Here is a 23,981-nt window from a genome sequence, read left to right on the forward strand (position 1 = left end):
CTATTTATGAATCAGATTAAAGTATATTTCAGGAAAAATTTATTAAATTCATGGGTTAAAAAAATCCCTTGATCTATTACTATTAAATTCCACAGAAAAGACTGTCAACCAGCTATTTAAGCATAAAATTTAAACTACTATAATATGATTCTAATGCAGACTCATTCTTGTTAAAATACGGTGGGTTTTGTTTGTTTTTTTTAACCAACTCCACCTATTCCCTTACCAAGAAAATATACTCTAAATTCAGTTTATATAAAGACCTATAGTTTGGGCTCTATAGCTAAAGAGCAACAGCTCTTCTTGCTGATTAACTAATGAACTGTGAACATAGTAAGATCATAGAATATCAGGGTTGGAAGGTACCTCAGGAGGTCATCTAGTCCAACCCCTGCTCAAAGCAGGACCAATCCCCAGAAAGATTTTTACCCCAGTTCCCTAAATGGCCCCCTCAGGAATTGAACTCACAACCCTGGGTTTGGCAGGCCAATGCTCAAACCACTGAGCTATCCCTCCCCCTTAAGATGACTTAACTGATTGCATATCTGGCCAACTGTTCCACATCACCACATGTGGGGGGGGAGAGGTGCTTCAACCATCTGATTAGTTTGTGCTATGAAATATTACAATTCTAGACCTTGTAAATGGTAGCATAGCTAGAGTAACTCTAGGATTTATTGTTATTCATTTACTTTTCTAATCTTGTTTTAAATCTCAATGAACTATTTTCCTCAACAGACATCCTGCATAGGTGTTACCAAAGTCATTTATGTGTTGCTCAAAAGTATTTTTAAACTCGAATGAATGTTTGGAAACAAAAAAAAATTTGATAGTGAAATATTCGTATCACCTAAAAGAGTATTAAACAGAATGTAAAAAATTATATAATATTACAAAGAAATAAATGACTTTTTAAATAAGAAAACTTGTTTTTTATTTTATCAACGAGGTTTAGAAAAATCCTGAGTCTTCTATATCTGCTTATATAATGTCTTCACAAAACATTACAAATATTAACATTTTGCAACAGGAGAAACAATGGTTAAGTCCTATTATCAAGAAAGTAATTGGTGCACTAAGTTTTCCTTCTCAAAGACATCTAAATACTTGTAAGGCCTCCATTACCATAGAATCGAGCATTTCCTAAGTATTTACAAATAAACAATCCGTCTCTTTCCTTCTTACTTCTCAATCAATAGGAGAAATAGCTTGTGTGTATATAGAGGTTATTGAGCAAAAGCTAAGTCAAAGAGAAAAGTTTTCAATTTCATGCTGAACATTGTATGGTTAGTGTATTTCGTTATATGTGAATCACAATTCAAAATGTTTATCTGAGATGGTCTACACCAGCACCTTACCCATCAAGAAGATTCATTGTTGTTGATGTGACTTCAGCAAACAGAACAATCTTCCCAAGCTTCTTTGTTTGCAGATTGTGTTGGTATGTCTGCAGGCTGAAGTGTTCAGATGAGAAGCCTCCCACAGTGACAACTGGTATGAGAGATTGTGTTATTTCCATCTCCGGCTTGTAAGATGAGACAAATTTAAGGGTCATCTTGCTGGATTTTATTAATCCTTCAACATCTACTTTTTTTTCAAGCCATTTCAGAAAAGAAATATGATTTTCCTGTGGAGAGGAAAATGAGAGAAATATGCACAACTGCACATTAATGCACACAAACTTTCTTCTGAGAACGTCTATATCAAAAGGTTTCAGAGGGGTAGCCGTGTTAGTCTGTATCAGCAAAAACAATGAGGAGTCCTTGTGGCACCTTAAAGACTAACAAATTTATTTGGGCATAAGCTATCGTGGGCTATAACCCACTTCATCAGATGCATGGAGTGGAAAATACAGTAGGTAGGTATAAATACACAGCACATGAAAAGATGGGAGTTGCCTTACCAAGTTGGGGGGGGGAAGAGAAGAGTCAGTGCTAACAAGGCCTGATCACTACAAAAAATAATTTTCCCTCTGTTGATACTCACAATTTGCAAACTGGACACCATTAGATTACGCCTGAATAAAGACTGGGAGTGGTTGGGTCATTACAAAACCTAAACCTAAATTTCCCCAATACTAATTTCCCCCTACTGTTACTCACACCTTCTTGTCAACTGTCTGAAATGGGCCACTCTCATTACCACTTCAAAAGTTATTTTTCCTCTCTTGGTATCCTGCTGTTAACTGAATTGTCTCATTAGACTGACCTCACACCTGGTAAGGCAACTCAAATCTTTTCATGCATTTATACCTGCTCCTGTATTTTCCACTCCATGCATCTGATGAAGTGGGTTCTAGCCCACAAACGCTTATGCCCAAATAAATTTGTTAGTCTCTAAGGTGCCACAAGGACTCCTCGTTGTTGTTCTTTTTATATCAAAAGGGTCACTCCTAGATGAGTATGGAAAAACTAGCCTACATTTTCTAGGCTTCCCCTCCCTAGGAGCTGCCCTGGTCTGGCTGGTTGCTTGTCACTTCCTTGAACTGCAACCCCACCCCCTCTGCAGCTTCCTGGCCTCTGAGTCCAACCCCTTTCCTACAACAAGTTTGTTGGTGACTCTGTGCAGACATTCTTTGCCTCATCCACTCAAGTATGGAGCCAATCTAAAACACATGGATACTCCCACACTGAGTGGGTGATTTAGCATGCTAACCACTTAGGCTTCTATGCTACAGGTCATATGACCCAGAGTTATGACAAACTTTACTGGGAATGTTGCAACAACTTAGTAAAAAGCATTTCCATAATGGTGAACAATGATTCCTCAGTAGAATGCTGGCAGAAGAGGCTGTGACTACTGATAAGTTTGGACCTAAATTTTGCTAAATCCAATCTGGGTAGGGCCTTATTTGAACTGGCCAGGGTAACTAAGGAACTAACTAAAACAGATTAACAAAGAAGCTAGCAAAGTCCTTATAAAAGTATTTGCCTAATTAAGAGAACTCAGTATTCTCAGTGTACAGAAGGCACTGACTAGTCTGCTCTGTTGTCACAGCTAATGACACTGTTTGTATAGATTTGTGAATTAATTTTTTCAAACAGGACACAAGAAGTATAAAGTATAAGCACACACTTATCCCAGAGCCTCCTAGATGCTCAGCTCTTTTCCTTTTATTACAGAGCCTTAGAAGTGTGAAATAAATTATACTGAAGACAAAGTTAAGGGGATGGGTGATTGGGACCACATAGGTCCTTAAGATATCCTGAAACAGCAACTCCACATTTGTAAAACGTTTTGGATTTATCTAATGCTATTGTAGAGGAGTTTATATGAAATGTTTTGCCATCTCTTTAAAACACCTACTATTTCTAAACAGCCAAAGAAAAGAAGATGCTGGGACTTTTCCAAATCTAGGCCAGTACAAGGAGCAAAAAGTCAGTCACCTACACACACACAAACTGTCTTTTTGCTGTATTTTTCTCCACTCATTTTATGACCTATGAATCTAAACTGGACTAGGTATTTACTAGTCAGTTAGGAACAGAAGATAAAATGGAAGTAGCTATATCACAGGTACACCAGTAGGCAACATACTGAAGCTAAGGCAGGAAAGGAAGTTAAAGCTATTGATGAACTGATTAAAGAAAATGGTAACTTATAAGCTATTTTCAAAGTGTTAAAATCCTCTATACATTAAACATTTCTGGTGCAACAGGGAAAGAAGGAGCTACAGATCTGATATTTGTGGACAAATGTCTCTCCAAGACATTAAATAATGAGCATAATAACCCAATTTATACAAATGAGCAAATTCTAAATTCAGCGTATTTACTTGTTCAGTCCCAGCAAACTCTCCTGTCATGCTATCCATCCTGAGACAGAAGAATTAACACTGAGAAAAATCACACACTATTTACTAGTAAAAATGCTTAAGTATTCATTTTTCTTCCTCTGATCTTTTCTAAACAGAAAAGGGTCACTTTGCAAAAGTTTGCAAAGTTAAAAGCACACAGATCTGTGTAACTAGGTATGTATAGAGGTGATAGATATCAATCTCTAGGTACTTATGCAGCCCCCATTACTGCAGTATTTCAGTGTCTCAAACATTAAGTTATCCTCTCAGCACCTTTCTGAGCTAAAACTGAACTCAGATTCTCCTGAGTCCCAGTCCAGAGTCTTAACTGCAGCACAATTCATATATGTCTCGCTATGACACATGCTTACTTCCCACTAATTCTTCTCCCAAGGAATTAATCTAACATTCCAAACACCATTGTCTATTTAAAAAAAATAAAAAAATAGTGGACCTGTTCCCACCCTCCAGCTATGGAATTTCCTCCCCAAAATTTACATCTGCTCAAATCTCAGGATGGACCATTCTTTCCTGTGCAAGTTACAGCTTTTTCTATACATTAAAGTCACAATTTTGAAGTCCATTATCTTGAAATCCTGTAGTGCAAAAAAATTTTGGAGTTTATTCTATGAAGTAAGGAAAATGTGTTTCCCCAATGGGACCCAGAACTAGCTTCTAGCCACAAAAGGGCCCGAGACAACAGGCTTTAAATAGTGACATGTTTAGGTCCAGAAATGCTACTGTCATTTTTCGATTTTTGTAGCTCCTCTAAACTCTGCCCATTGAGCTTCAAGACAACTAAGGCACCTGACTTTACAGATGGAAAACAGTTCCAATAATGTTTTTCAAACTCTCTCAAATGCTTAGCTTTTGCACAACTAATGATGAAGTGGCATAAAAGTTTTTAGCAGTGCTTCTTTGTGCTGATCTTTGTGTTGCACTTATGTAGGACTCCCAAACTCCTGCTGATAAAGTCTTTATATGCCATTATCATGTGTTACATATTGTAACCCATTATCTGTTACTAATACTTAGCTTTAATTTCTTACAAACAGATGTAATTTTATATTGCATTCTAGACACATCTGTCAAGGCTGATTCCCCACTCTGGCACTTTGAGTGCAGAAGGTGGGGGCACGCAAGGATTCTAAAAATTAATACTGCCCACTCCAGGCTTGTATTAAACTCCCAAGGTTACAGCTTTTGTCTGACGTTGGATGGGTAGATGCTGCCACCGCCCAATTGCAAAACCCCTTTGAGAACTGAGGAAGGCACACTTGGGAATTCCTTCCTGTGTGGTACCCTCAAGCCCTTTCACCCCTCCTCTGGGGAAGAGCTGAGAAAGAAAAACAAAGGAAATCAGCTGTTGCCACCAGCTAATTAAACATGGGCACAAACCTCTTAGGACACGAAAATCCAATCCTGTTCTTAAAAAAAGGTAAATTTTATTAAAAACAAAAAGAAAGAAAATACATCTGGAAACTCAGGCTATTGCTAGATTTAAAAAAACACTTATAAGGATTAAGCGTCAAGAATAGTTTTCTTGAGGTCCAGTTTAAAGGTTATCAGCAAAACAAAAGCAACTGGGATTAGCACACAGGAATCCACAAGCCATAAAGAAATAAAAAGAGATAAACCTAACTGCGTCTTTCCTAGACATTTCCTAATCTACTTACATATCTGGGATTTCAAATGAGTAGTTTCTAGTAGGATACCAATGATTTTTCATACCTGGCCCCAAGCTTCTTACAGCATAGTTTTTTCACAATTTTTTTCACAAACTGTCATCAGATTAGGCCAGTTCTTGATATAGTGCTCAAATCAGTCCACTGCTGAGTTCCATCACACATCTTGTGGGAGAGTTAGCTTGGTTCCTCCCACCTTTTTCTGAGCAGCTGCTGCAAAGTGGTTGTTACAGAAGTATTTTGCAATTTCGACATAATTAGCATTTATTTCTGGAACACTGAAATCTTTGGCTATGAGGTGCATCAAATGAGCACTGTAGCCATATATCGGGGTTCTCAAACTGGGGGTCGGGACCCCGCAGGGGGTCACGAGGTTATTACATGGGCGGTCATGAGCTGTCAGTCTCCACTCCAAACCCCGCTTTGCCGCCAGCATTTATAATGGTGTTAAATATATAAACAAGTGTTTTTAATTTAGGGGGGGGGTCGCACTCAGAGGCTTGCTATATGAAAGGGGTCACCAGTACAAAAGTTTGAGAACCACTGCCATATATTATTAGCTTGGGACTCTCTTCACTCTCTTCTAAGTAATTAATTTCTTCTCATCTTGGATACATTTGAAGCATTGTCTGTGATCAATGTGCTAGACATTTGAATTTTTTTCCCACAGTTAGTTATAGCTTTTACTGCTACTTCTTGTAAGTATTCTGCTGTATGTGCATTTCCTGATGTATCAATTGTTTCTGTAAGGAAGACATTCCCTTCTTCTGTTGTCACACAAGCACATACAACAGGATCATCGTGGACATTGCTCCACTCATCAAAACTCAGCTTCCTGCAGCTCCCAGTGGCCAGGAACGGCGAACCGCAGCCACTCGGAGCTGTGAGTGGCCGTACCTGCAGATACTCAGGTAAACAAAGCGTCGTGCGGCCTGCCAGGAGCTTACCCTGAACAAGCAGTGAACCAAGTTTGGGAACCCCTCCTCTAGACCTTTTGCCCACTGTTCAATTTCTCTTTCATACACTTTAAGCCAAAGGCCAGCATCTGCAGCCAGAATCCAGGGCTGGACCTTGAAGCCCCATGACTGAAGCCTGCTGCCTGCCACTCTAGGGCTGAAGCCTGAAGCCAGAGCCTCACCACACCCAGGAAGATGAGGAACTCACTAGCTGCCTGCTTCTATGACGTTTGTGGCTCCAGAGGGAGACAGAGCCCAACACCTGCTGGTGGCCCTGAAGGAGGGGCCATTGCTTCCTCCCTTCCCCACCCCCAGTCACTGCCCAGGAAGCTATGGCCACAAGAAAAGCCCCTGGTGGCTGCATGCGGCCACAGTGGCCGCATTTGAGAAATGATGATATAAAATAACCCAAGCAAATATTTCTATTCTTATGGAACTTAGTGAGAAAAAACTGACTTACCCATTTCCTTAAATGTTTTAGTTTTTAAACTAAACCTCACTGAAACAGTCTCATCCCTGAAGGAAAAACATTACAAAATGAAGAAAAAAAAACATTTATAAGTCACCACATAAAAAGTACTAACTATAATCTCCAGATACACATCTCCTCTTTAGTGCTCTAATACAGATGTCTACCTTGCATGTGACCCCTCTAAATTCTACCTTAATCCCTACTTAAAGGCATTCCTACACCCAAATCATTTTTTTCAGTTCAAAAAAGAGTTTCAACTGTAATGGGTACAACTCAATAAGGCTACTTTTATACCCCATGTTTTGTAAAGTGGCTTACAATTTAACAGAAGTCAGTTAAGAATAAACAGGTGTAGGAAATCTAAACAAACAAGTGCAAAATGGAACCAATAAAAATCCCCAATCCATTTAGTGTCCACTTGTTTAAAAAAAATGCTGGGAAGTTGGCGCACACAGGTCTTGAAAAAAATCTACTCAACATCTATTATCCTGAGGTTAAGACTACTGGGCTGGGGCAAAGGACACCCGTGACACTATGCCCCAAAACCGCACCATCTGCAAGTCAAAGGAATAAAACAGCTGTGTTACTGTATTTAATGTAACACTATTAATCAACTTTCTTTTAAACCTCTCTTTTAAAATGTAATTTGCTGTGCTGCATTTTTATAGCACTTTCACCCACCACTTCCAGGTTCCCAATGATGACAGTAAATGTCAATGTTTAACTACTTCACTGCTTACTAAAATATGTTTTAAAAAAGAAACAGCGTATTATCAAGATCTCACCAGCAATTCCCGAAGAGTGGGACATACCTGGACTACTGAGGGGGGGGGAAGAGTGGCATCATGGATGATGTAAATTAAAATGGGTAGATCTTTTACAAGGCATGGTGAGAATGAAGGGTGTGTGACTGGTTTCTTTCTCCTGAAAGGGGAAAATGGTGAACTAGGAGAACCCTGTTGAAACTCTACAGCCCCTTTATACATTTCTTTTTCCTCTTGTAATTCAATAGGTTTCCACTGGCTTGCAGGAATGACATGGGAGCCCTCCAATGGCTAGTTTAACACATTTAGGTTTGCATGGATATTAGGCAAAAATCATGTTGCCTACTGAATAAAGTATGTGCCCTTATATTTGAGAAGTATTGATTGAGCCTACCATAAATTGTGTAAGACTGTATATTTATTGCAATTTTTAACTGCTAGTGAAGACTGCACAGGGAAAAAGTAGGAGTAGTTTAGAGGAGGGTATGAATGACCCATTTCTAGTGTAGCTGTTTTTATAGACATCACACCTTCATATGGCTAAACTTTTTTTTTTCCCCCTACCTTGGCTATTTCCACATGTGAAGGATTTGGTTAAGGTATCACCTTTTTATATTTTTATTTTAGAAAAGGAGTAAGAATTCATCTATAATAGCACTGATGGGGGAAAAAATTAATAAAAAGCTACAGGATTTGAGCTCAATACCTTTAAAATATAAAAAGCGTGCATGCACACACACATACTTTATCCACTACATTACACAGTGCTTTTGCTTAACAGCCACACAAATGTAAAGGTGTTAAATTAGCCACCGGAGGGCTCTCATATCATCCCCTGAATCCAACAAAAACAAACCAGCGTCCGATGTGGCAGCAAGGGAGATTGGTGCCAGCCAAGAAAAAGCGATGGCAATTCTAGCCCAGAACACTGGCACCACAGACGGCCAGCAGCAGGAAAAGTCCACTGCTGGCACACAAGGGCAAGGTTTTGGCAGCTGTCTTTGGCCAAGGAGATGCCTGATCCACTGATGCCACATAGGTTTTAATTTCCTGTAAAGGTGGTACATTTTTGTGCCTAAACAGGATGACAGTGTATCATAAAACAACCTTAAAACCAGGTTCTTTAAAAGCATGTTTCATACTGAGCCAGAATAGGCAAGCCTTAATACTTTTTTAATTTTAAATCCAAAATGCCACTAAAAATCTTGCTATTAATATACAGGAGATGTAGAAGCTATACAAAATTCTATCATCCTCATCCCTTTTGCACGTTATTAGAGTAAAGTATTATCCAAGTCTATAATACCTTCCACTGAAGTATTGTACAATACTTCATACACAATATAAATTTAGCTCACAGCCATCATAAAAAGGTAAAAGGTAAAAGCATTGCTATATCCCTGACCCTCACTTTATAAAAGAACAAGGGTCAGACACAATAACAACTTCATGACCACAGCAGGTGGTAAGCAGCAAGAAGCATCAGGACAGCTGATTAGCAGAGGAAGGAAGAAAAAATAGAGGCCCTCTTCAGTTAGTCTGGAGGTAAAAAGATCTGAATCAAGCACCCTTAACTCTAAGGAACAGTAAGAGGGGACAGGCTAGGCCACCTGTGACCTCCCCACTCCATAGAAATTTCTGTGGAATGGAGGAGGGAAAGTCACTCTTCCCATCTGTTTCTCTGTGGAAGGAAGTACTGGCAAGTAAAGTGAGAGCAGCCACCTTTTACTTGCCCAGTGAGAGACAGTAAGGCTGTTCCAAAGCTGTGAATAGATCTCAAATCTCCTGGCTCCTGTTTGTGAGGCAAAGGCCTACCTCTCTCTCTCTAATCAAATAATCACGCATTAAAAGATAACTGCTGGACTGATTTTAATGCTGCCATCCTTCCTCCTATTGTATGAGGTTTAAGGAGTGGATGAAGAAGGCCCACTGTACCCAATGTTAGGAGCCCCTATCCCTCTTTCCCCAATTTCCTTTGGGGATATTTGCCCCCAAATCCTCTTCCAACTCCTGTTTATCCATGAACCATACCCTTTCTGTAATGAGTTCCTGCACAAGACACCTGCCGCACCTGTTACCTATTAAGATGTAAGATTTCTGACCTAACCCCTTTCTCTATCTCCACCACGTCCCCCCAACCAGCTGGGGAGAAGGCCAAAAAAAAAAAAAAACCCACCCAACCTGGCGGAGTGGGAAAAATTCCTTCCCTGCTCCACAGGAACAAGGCAACTAGGACAGTGCTCACTGCTGATCATCAAAACCCAGTCCTAATCTGATCCCATGGATGGGCAGGTGGGTGTTGCCAGCCCAAAGTAGAAAGAGAATTCTTACCGAGGGATATGGGATATAAATACTCCCCACCAATGGGTACATGTTGTACTAATATGACACCCTCACCCCCGCATCTGGTCCTGCCACTTTCCTTTATTCCCACCACTCCCCAGCTTTGTTCAGGTCAGTACCCTTTACCCCTTTCTCACAATTCCTTTAAGTGCAGCTCCTTAATGTATACAAGAAAAGGGTTCTTATCCTACCTCTTCCTTTCCAGTGTCCTAATGAGAAATACCTAACATTTGAAAAAAGACCAAACATGAAAAATGTATTAAGAGGCAAAATAAATTAACAAATTCATGGCATATTAAGCCGCTAATGTTTAGACAGAGAAATATAAGTACTAGAAGGGCTAATTTTTTAAGTTGGAGAAGTACACTGGTTTTATAATGTCTGGAACACTATGAATTTTCTAAACAGAAAATATGCCACTGCCATTAAAATGAAGGCACAGAAGAGATAACACAGCACCATCCAGCCTTGTAAGGTGTATTTTGTCTTACTTTTCTCCCTCAGCTACATTAGAACAGTCTGGAAGCAATCTTCTTGGCAGCTGCTCTCATCAACAAACTGTTTATTGTAAGAAAGTGGCTAGGTCAAAGGCTAAACGTCATCCTGAACTGAAAGCATACCTTAAAAAAATTAATACCGTACATGCATAATAAAACAGCATGTTATGTATAAAAGAGAACCATACTCAATTCTGAAAGGCCAAAAGTCTATTTAAACAAGAACTCCTGTATCTGAATGAGCAAAATTTGCTAATTTGTTCTTATGATGATTTTGAGGACTACCCAAAAATAGCTGCTTTTATCAAAAAATATTTGTATTAAAAGGCAATATACAATCTATGTTTTACACTCTAACAGGCAACAGAATTTTATTTAGATATTTTAGGATATTATATAGTTAATTAATACTGAATGAGAAGTCAATTTCTCATTTACATATAATGAAGGGATTTTCAGGCATATAATATGAAGTCAACATCAATTTTGTTATTTATGGAGTTCTAAATACAGTTTTAAGTCCAACATAGCTTTTATATGGAAAAAATAATCTTAATGCAGAGTTAACTGAATAAGATATTATACATTGACAAAGTATGGATATTAAATCTTTTGTCAAGCAAGCAAAGTCAGTTTCAAATCTTGTTTGAGACGTTTTAATTACAGCTGCACAAGTTCATCTCCTTTTCTCCCAGCATTCATAAATCTCTTGTAAAGAGATATCCTAGGCTTGAACGTGATATGCAAAGTTTTAGACCAAGAGCAATTTTTTTTTTTAAACAAATTGCAAACATATTTTTCATTTGGACCATCTTAAAATATCTGAACAAAAAATAAGTGAGAGAAGAACAAGATATTGCATGTCCAGGTAACTCTGTTTAGTGCCTTAGACAAGTAACACATTCATACTACTACTTTAACTGAAAGGAAAGATAATTAAAGGAATTTAAGAATTAATGCTCAAACCTCCTTCAGCAGTTCCCATCTATGTATTTCAGGAATTAACTAGTAGAGGATCATCTATACTGCATACTCTACAAGTGCTGTGATACCACAGAGCACAATGTGATAAATAAAGGTAAATCTATTGCAGTAGATTTTAAAACTTATTTTTATTGGCAAGATATGAAGGATAAGAACAACTATAGTCTACCTTGCAAAGAATTCCACTACCTGGCATCTAATAATCCAAAAATAAGGAATTAATGGAAATAACGACAGATCCTTAACTACAGAGGGGCTAGCAGAGATTACTATACCATCAAAACAAGAAGCCCGTTTACAAGAAGCTCTGTAACTTATAATTATTTTTTTTTGTTTAGTATTAACCAACTCTTTAGCAGTGACACCTATTTAGAAGTAAGAGTGAAGCTGTTATTTTCTGAAGAGTAACTATACTGCAAAACAAATATATGTGCATACACACATCACAACCAAAAATGTGTGACGAATACATAGGGAATTAAGAAAAAAGCACACAAACTTTCCAAACTTGTAATTTAATCATTAAGTGTTTTTGCTACACTTTAAAAGTAAAGAATTGTGGAAGAATTTGATTAGTATGCTTTTTTAAAAAGAACAAATAGTTAAGATAAAAATATAAAGCAATTAATACAGCATACAGATACCTTAAATATCTCACTTAAACTAAGCAGTATTGCATAAAAATACAGAATGGGAATTTTGTTCCCTAATTAATAGGCCAATAAATCAGATATATGATATGATCAGCCCTGTTAAAATAAATGTATAGTATTATGGTCTTTTTATTTATAGCAAGAATGAGCAAAAAAGTTTCTTATTACAGATAAAATAGTTCGTTGAAAGTCTGGGAAACAGTGACAGAATTAGTAAAACAACCAAAAGCCTAGTAAAATATATTGTTGTTAGCATTGATAATATACAGTTCTTAGTTTTAGATTTTCCATCACATTTATTTTACTTTCAATGCTTTTTTTAATATAATGTGAGTGAATTTAGTGTTCATGAATATGAAATATTAATACAGAATTGGCTAGAACCAAAAGGTATGTCTACACTGCAAAGAAAAACCCACAGCATGAGTCTCAGAGCCAGGGTCAATTGATCTCAGGCTGCAAGACTTAAAAAACAAAAACAAAAAAAGCAGTGTAGATCTTCCCCCTGGGGGTGGGTTTCAGAGCCTGAAAAATTCAAGACAATAGACAAGGTAAACTCCCACGTACAGAGATATATTGTAAGAGATTCAAGTAAGAGACCAAAAACATCCTCCAAATATTGTAAACAGAAAAAAAAAAAAACAATCCATATATTCAGTGTATCACAAATGGGTCTGCCTTTCCCACAAAAAGATAGAGAAAAATACAGTGCTCATTTATCACAATGCTGAGTTATAGATAGGAATGAATAAGACAGGCAGTTAATGTACATAAGAGCACAAGAATGGCCATACTGGGTCAAACCTATGGTCCATCTAGCCCAGTATCCTGTTTTCCAACAGTAGTCTGTAACAAATGTTTCAGAGGGAATGAACAGAACAGGGCAGTTATCGATTAAACCATCCCATCATCCAGTCCCAGATTCTGGCAGTCAATGTAGTTCTAAATGCAGGAATAATTCAAGTTGCATATTATCCAACATGTCCAATGCCCTTGTTCCTCCTCCACCCTTTCTGCTTCAGCCCTTCTTGCTTTAAATTCATTTACTTTTTCTGGGAAAAAGAATATGTCATCATCAAAACTTGGTCTCATTTCAAAATTAATGATGCAATTTTTAAGTTTGTATATTCTCTTATCTTTCTCAAAAATTTCTCCTGACTGTCCTGCCCCCTTTTCTTAAAGATAGGTACCTACTCTGTACCTATTAAGCTCCGAGTTTCCCAATAGACTTGCAACATCAAAAATCATCTTTAGAGCTAAAACCTCAGACAGTACCACCTACCTGACTGAAAGCATTCTCTCAGTTTTCAAAGAATAAAGGAAAAACAGTCGCATAGAATTCCAAAAGTTTCATAAGTCAAGTTTTAAAATAATAGACATACATCACAATGGATTTAGTCCTCTCAAGGACTCAACAATCTATAATTTGGGAGCTTGGGGATTAATTTTTCAAAAGAACCCATTCACGTGGGATTGCCTGCTCCCTCTCCTCCAGCCAATATCCTCCTGTTTTGCTCATCTCCCAGTTTCCCTCTCACCACGTCTATAACAGACACTCCTTTCTTCCCTTCACACAGGAAATACCCCAGTGGATCAGAGCAGCAGTCATCAACAGTGGCCAGTACCAGAGGCTTCAGAGGAAGAAACTCTGCAGTAGGCAGTTATGGGATACCTTTCTCACCCACATACATGTTCCTCCAAGGTAGGGCACCATTGCAGCAGCATGTCTTCTTTAGCCAAAGTTCACTGGTAGATTTGTTTTATGCTGGTACTGCATAGGAGTAAGAAGCGGCAGCAGAAGCTACAAAGCTGCCAGCTACCACAAACTCTCCCAGATCAAAGGGTTTGCAAAGTGCTATGAGCACTGCAGACCCTTTATTATAGGGTAGGCTGAACCCAGGTCAGCATTTACTAATCCTCAGATTTGCCCCTGGTCTTTTTGTAGGAAAAGTGTCTTATGCTTAGGTATTTCTATACTCATTTATTCGCTGGTCTCTTAAACACAATAGTTAAAGCCAGAACAGTAGCCAAAACACACACCAAAGGAGTTGAGTGAGAGCAGAGGCAACAGCATCCAACTCACATATGCCCCTGAAATATCCATTTCAAATATTATATCTGTATGATTCATTAAACATACTTGCTACAACTGAAAAATCCTTTCAACAGAAACTCAAAAAAGCCAAGTAAGTATCATACAGTAATACAATTTTGCCAACTTATGCATTTTATTACATAATATTTGATGCGTTTCTTAAACCTCTGACTCCTGGATTTAACTAATTAGTGAGATTTCAGCTTTCATTTAAAAAAAATAATTTTCTCCATAACCCTGAGCATTAGAAAAGCTTGAAAACATAACCCAGGTGCATCCTAAAGGCTCAAATACCAGAAGGCATAGAAAAATAACACCAAATGTATTATTTTAGAAAAGTTTCATGTGGTTTTGACCCACTCCTGATTTTGGGAGGCTTGACTCATGATTTTTGAATACTCCAGGTTGGCAATGCCAGTCATCATCATAGAAAATTTCAAATGGATGTGGCCTCCTTGCAAATCAAGCACCACCCAGATTGATCTCATGGAGGGTGCTTAAGATGGTCTGATTGTCTATTCAGTTTATGTTTATCACTTGCAATCCTGTTGCTTCACTGAAGCTTTTTATTCTCACATCACCATCAACCATGTAGCAGCATTCCTTGGTACACATGCTTCAGAATTCATTGGTCTTCTGTTCTTACAAAGCTTCCACACCAAAAAAGCTGCCAAAACTGAACGAGTGCAGAGGGAGGGGAGCTTCAGTGTTATTAAGTGGGAATGCTAGAATAGACAGGGCTCAAGCCAGTCACTGGGATTAGGTACCAGGTCACTTAATCCTGTAAAAAGCAGGTCTATACAATATAGTAATAAGAATGTTTGTGTCCACTGTACCTTACCTAATTTAGCACTTTCACAGGGGCTACCAGTATCAGAGATGAACTGGTGTTATCAATGGTGGGAAATGGATCTGAAAGCCTCACAAAGACAAAGCCTTGTACAATAAAAAAAAAGTATTCAATGCTATTTTGTGTTAACTTCCTTGTTAATTTTCTTATAATGTTGTCACAGTTAGAGTTATCCTTAGTTCAGTACCTGATAATTGAGTATTCCAGTTTATATTAAGAAAACCAAATACAACAAAAGCTAAAAAAAAAGCTAAAAGACACTTACAAATATTCATAGTTGTAAAAACTGTACCCAGGCTTTTCAACATTTACTTTAATCTAACAGCTGCTATTTAGTTAGCCCTTCGTTGTAAGATCTGCACCATGCCAACAAGACAACCATATGCCAGATTCCATTCACAGTGCATCTGGAATTTCAGGATTTTCTTAATTTGTAGGGATCTCAAATTACTTCAAGTGATTGATACAATAGAATCCAAAACAGTTATTGATCTCTTCTTAGCAACTACTACTATAAAGCATTATGCTTTGTAAAACTTTAGATTTAATCTGAAATCTCCACCACCACCTACACACACACACACACACACACGCACACAAATGAAAGAATATTGCTAACATTTCCTAAGTTATGCAAGGTTTTTATTAACCTTGATCATAATTTTCCCAGATAGGTTCAATTTTTTTTAAGAGAGATTAAAATGATAGACAAATTCTTGCCACAGTCTAAAACCTGATATTTTTCTTCAAAGAATCAAATCAAATCAACTCCTCATTATGGTATGGAAAAATCAATTACCAAAGAATTGGTAGGTGTCATCAAAGAAAGAAGTGCATTCATTGTGATCAGCAAATCCACACGGTCATAAATGTTGGTTTAAAATAAAGACAATGCCTAAGGTACATCTCCTCCTGGGAGCAATATATTTCCACTATATAGGGACAATAGAATTGGATTTTCTAATTTTAATTTGGTATATATTTTATAATCTTGTTTTGTTTAAATTCTATACAATATCTTAGTTAGAGGCAAAATGTACGCAATAATTTATATATTTAAAGAACTGAAATACTGATCTTTCTTGTGACAGGACTGTACCTTTATTTCTAAGCAATGGCAATATGATAGCATTTCACAAGACTCCAGATGATGCCAACCCTGTTCTCATTTTCCAGGTCTTTCAGGCATAAATTAGATACAGGTCACACTTAACGCCCGGGAATCTTAAGCTTAGTAGGTTTGGAAATACTCCATTTTTGCCAGATCTTTACCAGTGATGTCATAGTTAAATGAACCATTGCCAAATTGCTATGGATCTCCAGAGAGTTTTTCACAAGTCATGGAGCCTACCTATCTAAAGCCACCCATATGTTCTAGGGCAATACCATAAAACTCTGACTCAAAAGGATATTTTTCAGTTATGACTTTTTGAATGTTGTAAACTGACTATTTTGGATTCTATTACTTACTCTCTTGACATTACACTAGAACCATGTGCATGTATGTGACACAGAACCACAGACTGTATAGATCAGATTATTAATTGTCACTGTGGATTATTTTTTATTATTTAGATCCCCACTGCAACCGCAACAAAGATAAGCTGAATGCAAGAAGACTTAGCCCAACATAAGGCTCACAACAGAGGACACTATCTGAGAGATCCAAGCTCAGGAGCAGAGAGCATTCACTCTCTGAACGGTAGTTATATATTGTGGATGTGATGGACTAATAGAAATCTGAGCATGACACTCACGTTTCCTTATTTTAAGACACCCTTGTGAGCTACTAGTAGAACTATATTAATATTTTCTGTCCTCCAATTTAAAATTAAGTGTAAAGAACAGGGCTACCAAAGGAGAATGAGGACTGTGAAACAGTATACTGTACATGGTTACCTGGAGCAAGCTTTTAAATGCAATAAGAGTATAGAATGTCTCACTTTGGTCAGATGTCAGCATGTAGCAATTTAACATCAGAGATAAATCTATAAGAATATTTGGGGCTAACTTTGGATAAAATGTATTATTAACTTGTTAATTCTTACAGTATCATGAACATCATTTTTGGAAATTGCTACATATAATGTAGATATGCTCCAATAAGATCTCCTTACTTTTTCCAAATTATTCAAACATATACCAAAGTAACGTGTCTCCAAAATGTTCTATATATTTTTACAAGTATTGTCCAACACATGGCATACAAACAACCATGAATATCTAATACTACGTGAATTCAAGGTGCAGCTTCTCTCACTTGTTTAATATACAACAAAAGTTTATTACTGCCATTTCAAAAGAAACGAGCACTTGCTTTTTTCCTAGCTACAAAATCATAAGAGCTTTTCCCAATTCTCTTATTAATTATAATAACTCTCTCTCAACTGAACACTAATTAGACCAACAAAAATAGTTTAATAAAAGTAGTCTTCTAGAGTACAGTCCAGTTCCACATTTGCAATAAACTCTTAAGACAGGAGGATGTTTAATAAAGATGGCCTCTCCTATAGGTGTCTCTGTATTTTGATATTACACACCCTCTGAATTCTTGCGATATTTCAATAGTTTTACACTTGGAGAAAGTCAAATATGATTAAATGTTTCAGCCACTGTGAACATGTATAAGCCTATGCACAATGCATCATGAAAGAATCCTATTCTCCCTCCTTATTTTACAACGCTGTTACTAACTACTCTGTAAATCCAGCTCAGAAGTGACACCTTGTGGTAAGAAAACTTCAGTTAAAATATCTAAATGAACACGTCACAACTGCCTCCAGTTTTTCCAAATTACAGAGATTTCTAGCTATTTTAATGTGATGCCTTCAGCAGTGCCCAGAGGTTCTGATAAATATTGGGCTCACACTATGCAGGACACTGCGCAAACAAGAGTAAACTAAATGCACGTCTATACTGTCCCACACTTTGGACTAAGGGGTCATGAAAAGTTGCACACATCAAAGTGCTGCGCTGTAAATCCCGTGTCGATGCTGTGGGCACAACTTAAAGTCCCCTAGTTCACGTTACAGTAGAATGAAGAGGACTACATGAGTGCAAACTCAGGACCTTTAGGTTCATATCCACAGAGGGGAGTTATAGAGCAGTACTTCGATGCACATTGCTATGCATGCCCCCTTAGTCCAAACTGCGAGGCAGCATAGACACGCCCACAGTCTCTGCCTTGAGAAATTCACTATCAAACAGAATTTGCCATGTTGTAAACTATTTTTTTTTAATTGTTAGCTATTATTTTGGTTAGTCATTAAAGCAGATCCAACTAGAAGCCTGAAACACAACATGTTTGGACAGATAACTGAGAACAGAATTTGGCCTTCTGATACTATAGGAGCCAGAAAGAGGTACTGTTCAGCTATCAAAGTTAAGTCTGGAGCACTGGCAACTAGAAAAATCATCTCTGCTTGTAAACTTAGCAAATTTCTATTGGAAATCAGAAAGTAAACCTGGAACTTCATGATACTGTTTTTGTAATCACGTTTTGTACTAGAACTGCAATTTAAATAAAAATGCATCCAGAATGACATCAAGGCTGGTAGATCAGAAGTTTGCACTTTGACACCTGGTAACATACACATAAATAGTAAGCACGGGCATCCTCCTACACTCTTGTATGCAGGCAATCAAGTTTACAAGAATTCAGTTCACTGACACATTCTGAAAACCAAGAGTCCTGTAAAATGTTTCACTCTACTGCAAGAATAGAAGAGATGGGCCCAGCAGGAAAAAACAGTTAGTGCTTAAGTGCTTCCCATTATGCTTGTATCCTCGCCCTCCATCTTATAAACAATTGTTAGATTGCCAATGCAATTAGGTGTGATATTACCTCTACAGTCTCTTTAAAAAGAGTATCTGGAATATGAGACTCCTTGAATTTTGCATGATCTTTTGACCTTTTATATCTTAAAAAAGCAATAATGGGTTTGGGGTTGGGTTGGGGTATTTTTTGTTTTTAAGACCTTTTAAATTTAACTACTTTTGGTGCCCTGTCTAAATTTTCCACTCCTGTCTTAAAATGAACTCAAAACACTCCCCCCAAAAAACTTGATCACGGTTCTTTTCTATTATTTTAATTAATTAATTTATTTATTTTAAAGAAGGCCACTTCCATTTAGCAACGCGTATCTGTTCATTCTTGAAGTGGTTAAAACAGTTTTCATTTAACAAATCAAGCAACATAATGCATAATGCCTCTAGGAAACCAAAAGGTTGACAGGATGCTGTTCTGGTCACATGTATACATTTTGAGTAGAATCATACTAAATCCATTAATCTGTACAAATCACAAAGGGCAATCAGGCCATCAAGAGAATGGATTTAAACATCTGTTTTATTTGCTAGTCAAAGACCTGTCCAAGCCTAAGAAATAGACAAGAAAAGCAGGTGTAACAAAAGCAGGAGATTGCTATTGCTCAACTTTTCCCTCAAACATCAGTATCAAAAACTATTGTGTTCATGTTCATTTGAAACCAAGTCTATACTTCAGAAAACATGTAAATCATTGCAACAATCTGTCAGAGATTGGGAGGTTACCCTACTGGACTGAAGTATGTGGAGAAAAAAGAAATGAATCCAAAGGTTTCAATTGCAACCCAAGCTTTCCTCACACCCACCCACCCACCCACACCCCAATGGATGGGGAAGTGCCACAGGAGTTGTAGGTACGACATAAAAAGGCAGTGGAAGGTGGGGGAGTCAGGCCCAGTCTCTGCTCTTTCCCCCTGGCTCTGTTTAAGATTTATTCTGCTGTTACTGCAGCTCCTACCTGAAACAGCCTGCTGGCTTGTTCCTTAGCCATCATTCTTATCACAGCTCTCAGGCTGTCTGCTGCTACTGAATCCCACCCAGAGATGGAAGTGGGTGGAAAATGGTTTTCCCATCCCACAAAAAAACTTTGAAGTTTTAAAAATGTTCCCATTCTGCTTTGGGATGAAATCAAGTCCTTTTTCTTTGTGTGGAAAAACCCAGGAGAGAGATCCAGAGAAGGGACTTAAACCCAGGTGAGCACCCTAACCACCAAGCCATAAAGTCACTGTTAGTTTTTCCACTATCTCCCCTGTAGGAGCGGTTCTACTTTCTATAAGTAATTCAATATTCATTGAGTCCCAGTAACTAGGGAACTCACCTAGGATGTAGGAAGCCTGGCTTCAAGTCCCAGGTCTCCAAGTCAGGCAGAGTAGGGATGTGAACTTGAGTCTCCCACATGCCTGGTGACAGTCCTGACCACCAGTTTATTGCTAGTCTGAGATGACTTTATATATAATCTCTCCTCACACACACACACAAATTTCATCCCAGCGCTGAGAAACTTCCTGACAAAGGATTCATCAAAACTAACCATTTCCTATGAAAAGTTTCAGTTTTGACCGAAATGGCATTTTCCACCGGAAAAAAAAAAGTTTTATAAAAAAATCTGAGCAGCTCTACCCAGAAAGCATGTTCCCTTCCTGGAACAGGCACTTCTAAAGGGCTGCTGCTTTTTGTCATATTGGCTGGGAGTGGGAGGGGGAGAGGGAAGAAGAGACTGAGGTGTACTTTCCTCTTCTTGCCTACATATGACACTTTGGGGGTGATAGGAGAAGAGTAGTAAACCTCTACTTAGATTATGGTTATATAAATGTGTTGTGATTACACATACACAGATTTTTTTAAATGTTTGGAAAAGTGCTTGGACAACATTAAACAACACACTTGTGTTTGGGTTTTTTTTTTTTTTTTTTTAATAAAAGTACCATCATGAATTAGAGGAGGAGAACACTAAAGGTCTTATACCAAGTAGGCATAAAGCACATGGCAAGAGGCAAGTATAATGTAGGAAGAAAATAAGACTTAAAATGAACTGTCCAGATTTCACAGAAAGCTAAATATCCATTGGTGTCATGTCAGAAAGACTACATGTTTTGCATAACACTGCTCTACAGCCAAAATGCTTCTGAAATAAATGTAGTCAAACTTTACTAAATCTGGGTCACTGAGAACAAAAATGATGCTTAAAATTGTTGATTGGCTCTAGTTTTCAAGATATGCTATTGCGTCAGTATATACGATCCTTGACTTGGGAATGGCGGAGGATAAGTGAGTTATAAAGGGAAGGGATCTCAATTTAAACCAGAAATGATTAAAATACATCTTTGACTGGATCTATGAATAAATCTATGACTGGGTTTGGACAGTACTTGCTTTTTAGGCAAAACAATGAATGATGCAATCTGAAGCTGGTATTGCGGTATACATTATATGAATTGCATCATGTTATTCCTAGAAGTCATGGATGATGCAATCATAACAAAGCTTACATCACTCTGCTGAACAAACTGCCCTAGATCAGCTCTAAAAATCATACAGTGTCATGCTCTCTTATTTATCAGTGTTTGATTTTGCAAAGGGACACATTTCTGTATAGCCAAAGTGAGCAGGTATGCCTCGTACTTGTGTGAACAGTGCAGATAATTTCTGCTATGTTTGTGGTGAAGTGACTTTTGCATCACAAAAGCGCAGTAGAATCACTATGGTTAAGAAAGCCTATCACCTTTATTATGGCTGCAAAATTGGAGATCAGGACAAGAGGTGGGCACCACACATATGCTGCAACACTTGTGCAACAAATCTTCGCCAGTGGTTGAACAGGAAAAGGAAATCTATGCCTTTTGCAGTGCCAATGATTTGGAGAGAGCCAACAGATCATACCAGCAATTGTTACTTCTACATGGTGCTTCCAGTTGGGAAATGTGTGTCAAAGAAGAAAAAGTGGACTGTGCATTATCCAAACATTCCATCAGCTATACGCCCAGTATCCCACTGAGAAGGACTGCCGGTTCCTGATGCACCAGAATCATTCTCACTTGAGGAGGACGAGGAAGAGGATGAAACTTCTGGTCCTGACCCATCAATGTCACAGGACCCACATTTTCTCCCATCCTCCTCCTCTGAACCACACCTCATAACACAAGGTGAACTGAATGACCTTGTCAGGGATTTGGAACAACCCAAGAGTAAGGCAGAGCTGTTAGGTTCCAGACTACAGCAGTGGAATCTCCTGGCAGGTGATGTTAGGGTTTCCATGTTCCGTGACCGTCAAAAGGATCTTGTCCCATTCTTCTTCATGGAAGGTGATCTTGTAGCCTGCAACAACATCGATGGTGTGATGGCAGCCCTCAACATCGTTCACGATCCAGATGAGTGGAGACTGTTCATTGATTCATCGAAGACGAGTCTTAAAGCTGTTTTACTGCATAATGGCAATGTTTTGCCATCAATTCCAGTTGGTCATACAGTCCATATGAAGGAAACCTATGACAACATGAAACAACTTTTGAGGTGCATAAACTATGACCAACATCAGTGGCAGCTTTGTGGCGATTTGAAGGTTGTTGCTCTCTTGCTTGGTCTGCAGACTGGATACAAAAAGTACTGCTGATTTCTCTGCGAATGGGATAGTCGTGCAAGAGATTCCCACTACATCAAGAAAGACTGGCTACTCCGACAGTCATTGGAGCCTGGGAGGAAAAGTGTTCAGCATCCACCACTTGTTGAATGAAGGAAGATTTCGTTACCACCCTTACACATCAAGCTGGGTCTGATGAAGAACTTTGTCAAGGCCATTGACAAAACACAAGCAGCTTTCAAGTACCTCCGTGGAAAATTTCCAAGGTTAAGTGAAGCTAAGATAAAGGAAGGTGTCTTTGTTGGTCCTCAGATTCGTGAACTTTTTTGAGATGATGCATTTGACCATGCACTGCGTGGCAAGGAAAAGATGGCATGGAAAGCCTTCCAGTTAGTGGCAATAAATTTTCTCGGAAACGACGACGCAGACAACTGCAGGTTGTTGGTGGAAAACCTCCTCAAGGCATACAAAAGCCTTGGTTGCAACATGTCACTAAAGATACATTTTTTGCACTCTCATCTAGATTTTTTTTCCACCGAACTGCGGAGCAGTGAGCGACGAGCACGGCGAGCGATTTCACCAGGACATTGCAACAATGGAGAAACGCTATCAGGGCAAATGGAGCCCATCAATGCTTGCAGACTATTGCTGGACAGTGACAAGAGATGCTCCATTTAATGAATACAAGAGACAAGCCAAGAAGCGCCGAGTAGACACTGAATAGGACTAAACTATGTACATAATAGTTTTTTGCCTTTTGTTTCATAATAAATTTTATTTATTTAACCCTTTTGCTGATTTTTAAGTGTTATATAAACAGGACAGGTGAAATATTATCATGTAAAGCAACCATAAACACATGAAAAGACCTAGGTTTACAATTTATGATTAAAACTCTACTATCTACACAATATACATAGACATAAAATGTAAAAACTTAAATATCTTAGAAACAGTAGCCAATCAGTTGTTTTAATTGTCATATTTGAATTCAGCACATCAAAATACATAATAAATAGCACATTTTATCTCTGAAGCAGATGACTTCTCAAAAATTGTAGACCAGTGTAATTATCAAAATGTGCAAAAAGTTTACTGATAAGGACAGTCCCTTGTAAGTGTGTTCAAGACCATTAGACTCTACTCCTTGCATGTATTACTCTGCTGTTCATGTGAAATGCATGATCTGAAAAAGGGGTAAATAGGGAGGTTGAAAAGTTTGCAGATGACACAAAATTGCGCATGATAGTTCAGTCCAAATCTGACTGCAAAGAGTTACAAAGAGATCTCACAAAACTGGATGATTGGTTAACAAAATGGCAGATGAAATTCAAGGTTGATAAATGCAAAGTAGTAAACAAACATAATACCAACTATACATACAAAATGATGGGCTCTAAATTAGTCATTACCACCCAAGAAAGAGGACTTGGAGTCACTGTGGATAATTCGCTGAAAACATCCACTCAATGTGCAGTCACAGT

At 38.1% G+C, this 23,981-nt stretch overlaps 1 protein-coding gene across 4 annotated transcripts in view; it reads right to left on the bottom strand.

The window, feature by feature from the left end:
• Nucleotides 1–960: 960 nt before the first annotated feature.
• The window catches only part of LOC117888291 (biotin--protein ligase-like), a 109,275-nt gene continuing 86,254 nt past the window's right edge, over nucleotides 961–23,981 (bottom strand). The window contains exon 8 of one of the 4 annotated variants that reach the window (XM_034791557.1): nucleotides 961–1,627. In XM_034791557.1, coding sequence (XP_034647448.1) covers nucleotides 1,355–1,627 — 273 coding nt within the window. In that variant the 3' untranslated portion in view covers nucleotides 961–1,354. Of the gene's footprint in view, nucleotides 1,628–13,040; nucleotides 13,203–23,521; nucleotides 23,684–23,981 lie in introns of those variants that run through there. The other 3 variants (XM_034791566.1, XM_034791583.1, XM_034791575.1) reach the window with 3 other exon arrangements.

Source organism: Trachemys scripta, chromosome 1 (assembly GCF_013100865.1).
Source record: "Trachemys scripta elegans isolate TJP31775 chromosome 1, CAS_Tse_1.0, whole genome shotgun sequence".
NCBI lineage: Eukaryota > Metazoa > Chordata > Testudines > Emydidae > Trachemys > Trachemys scripta.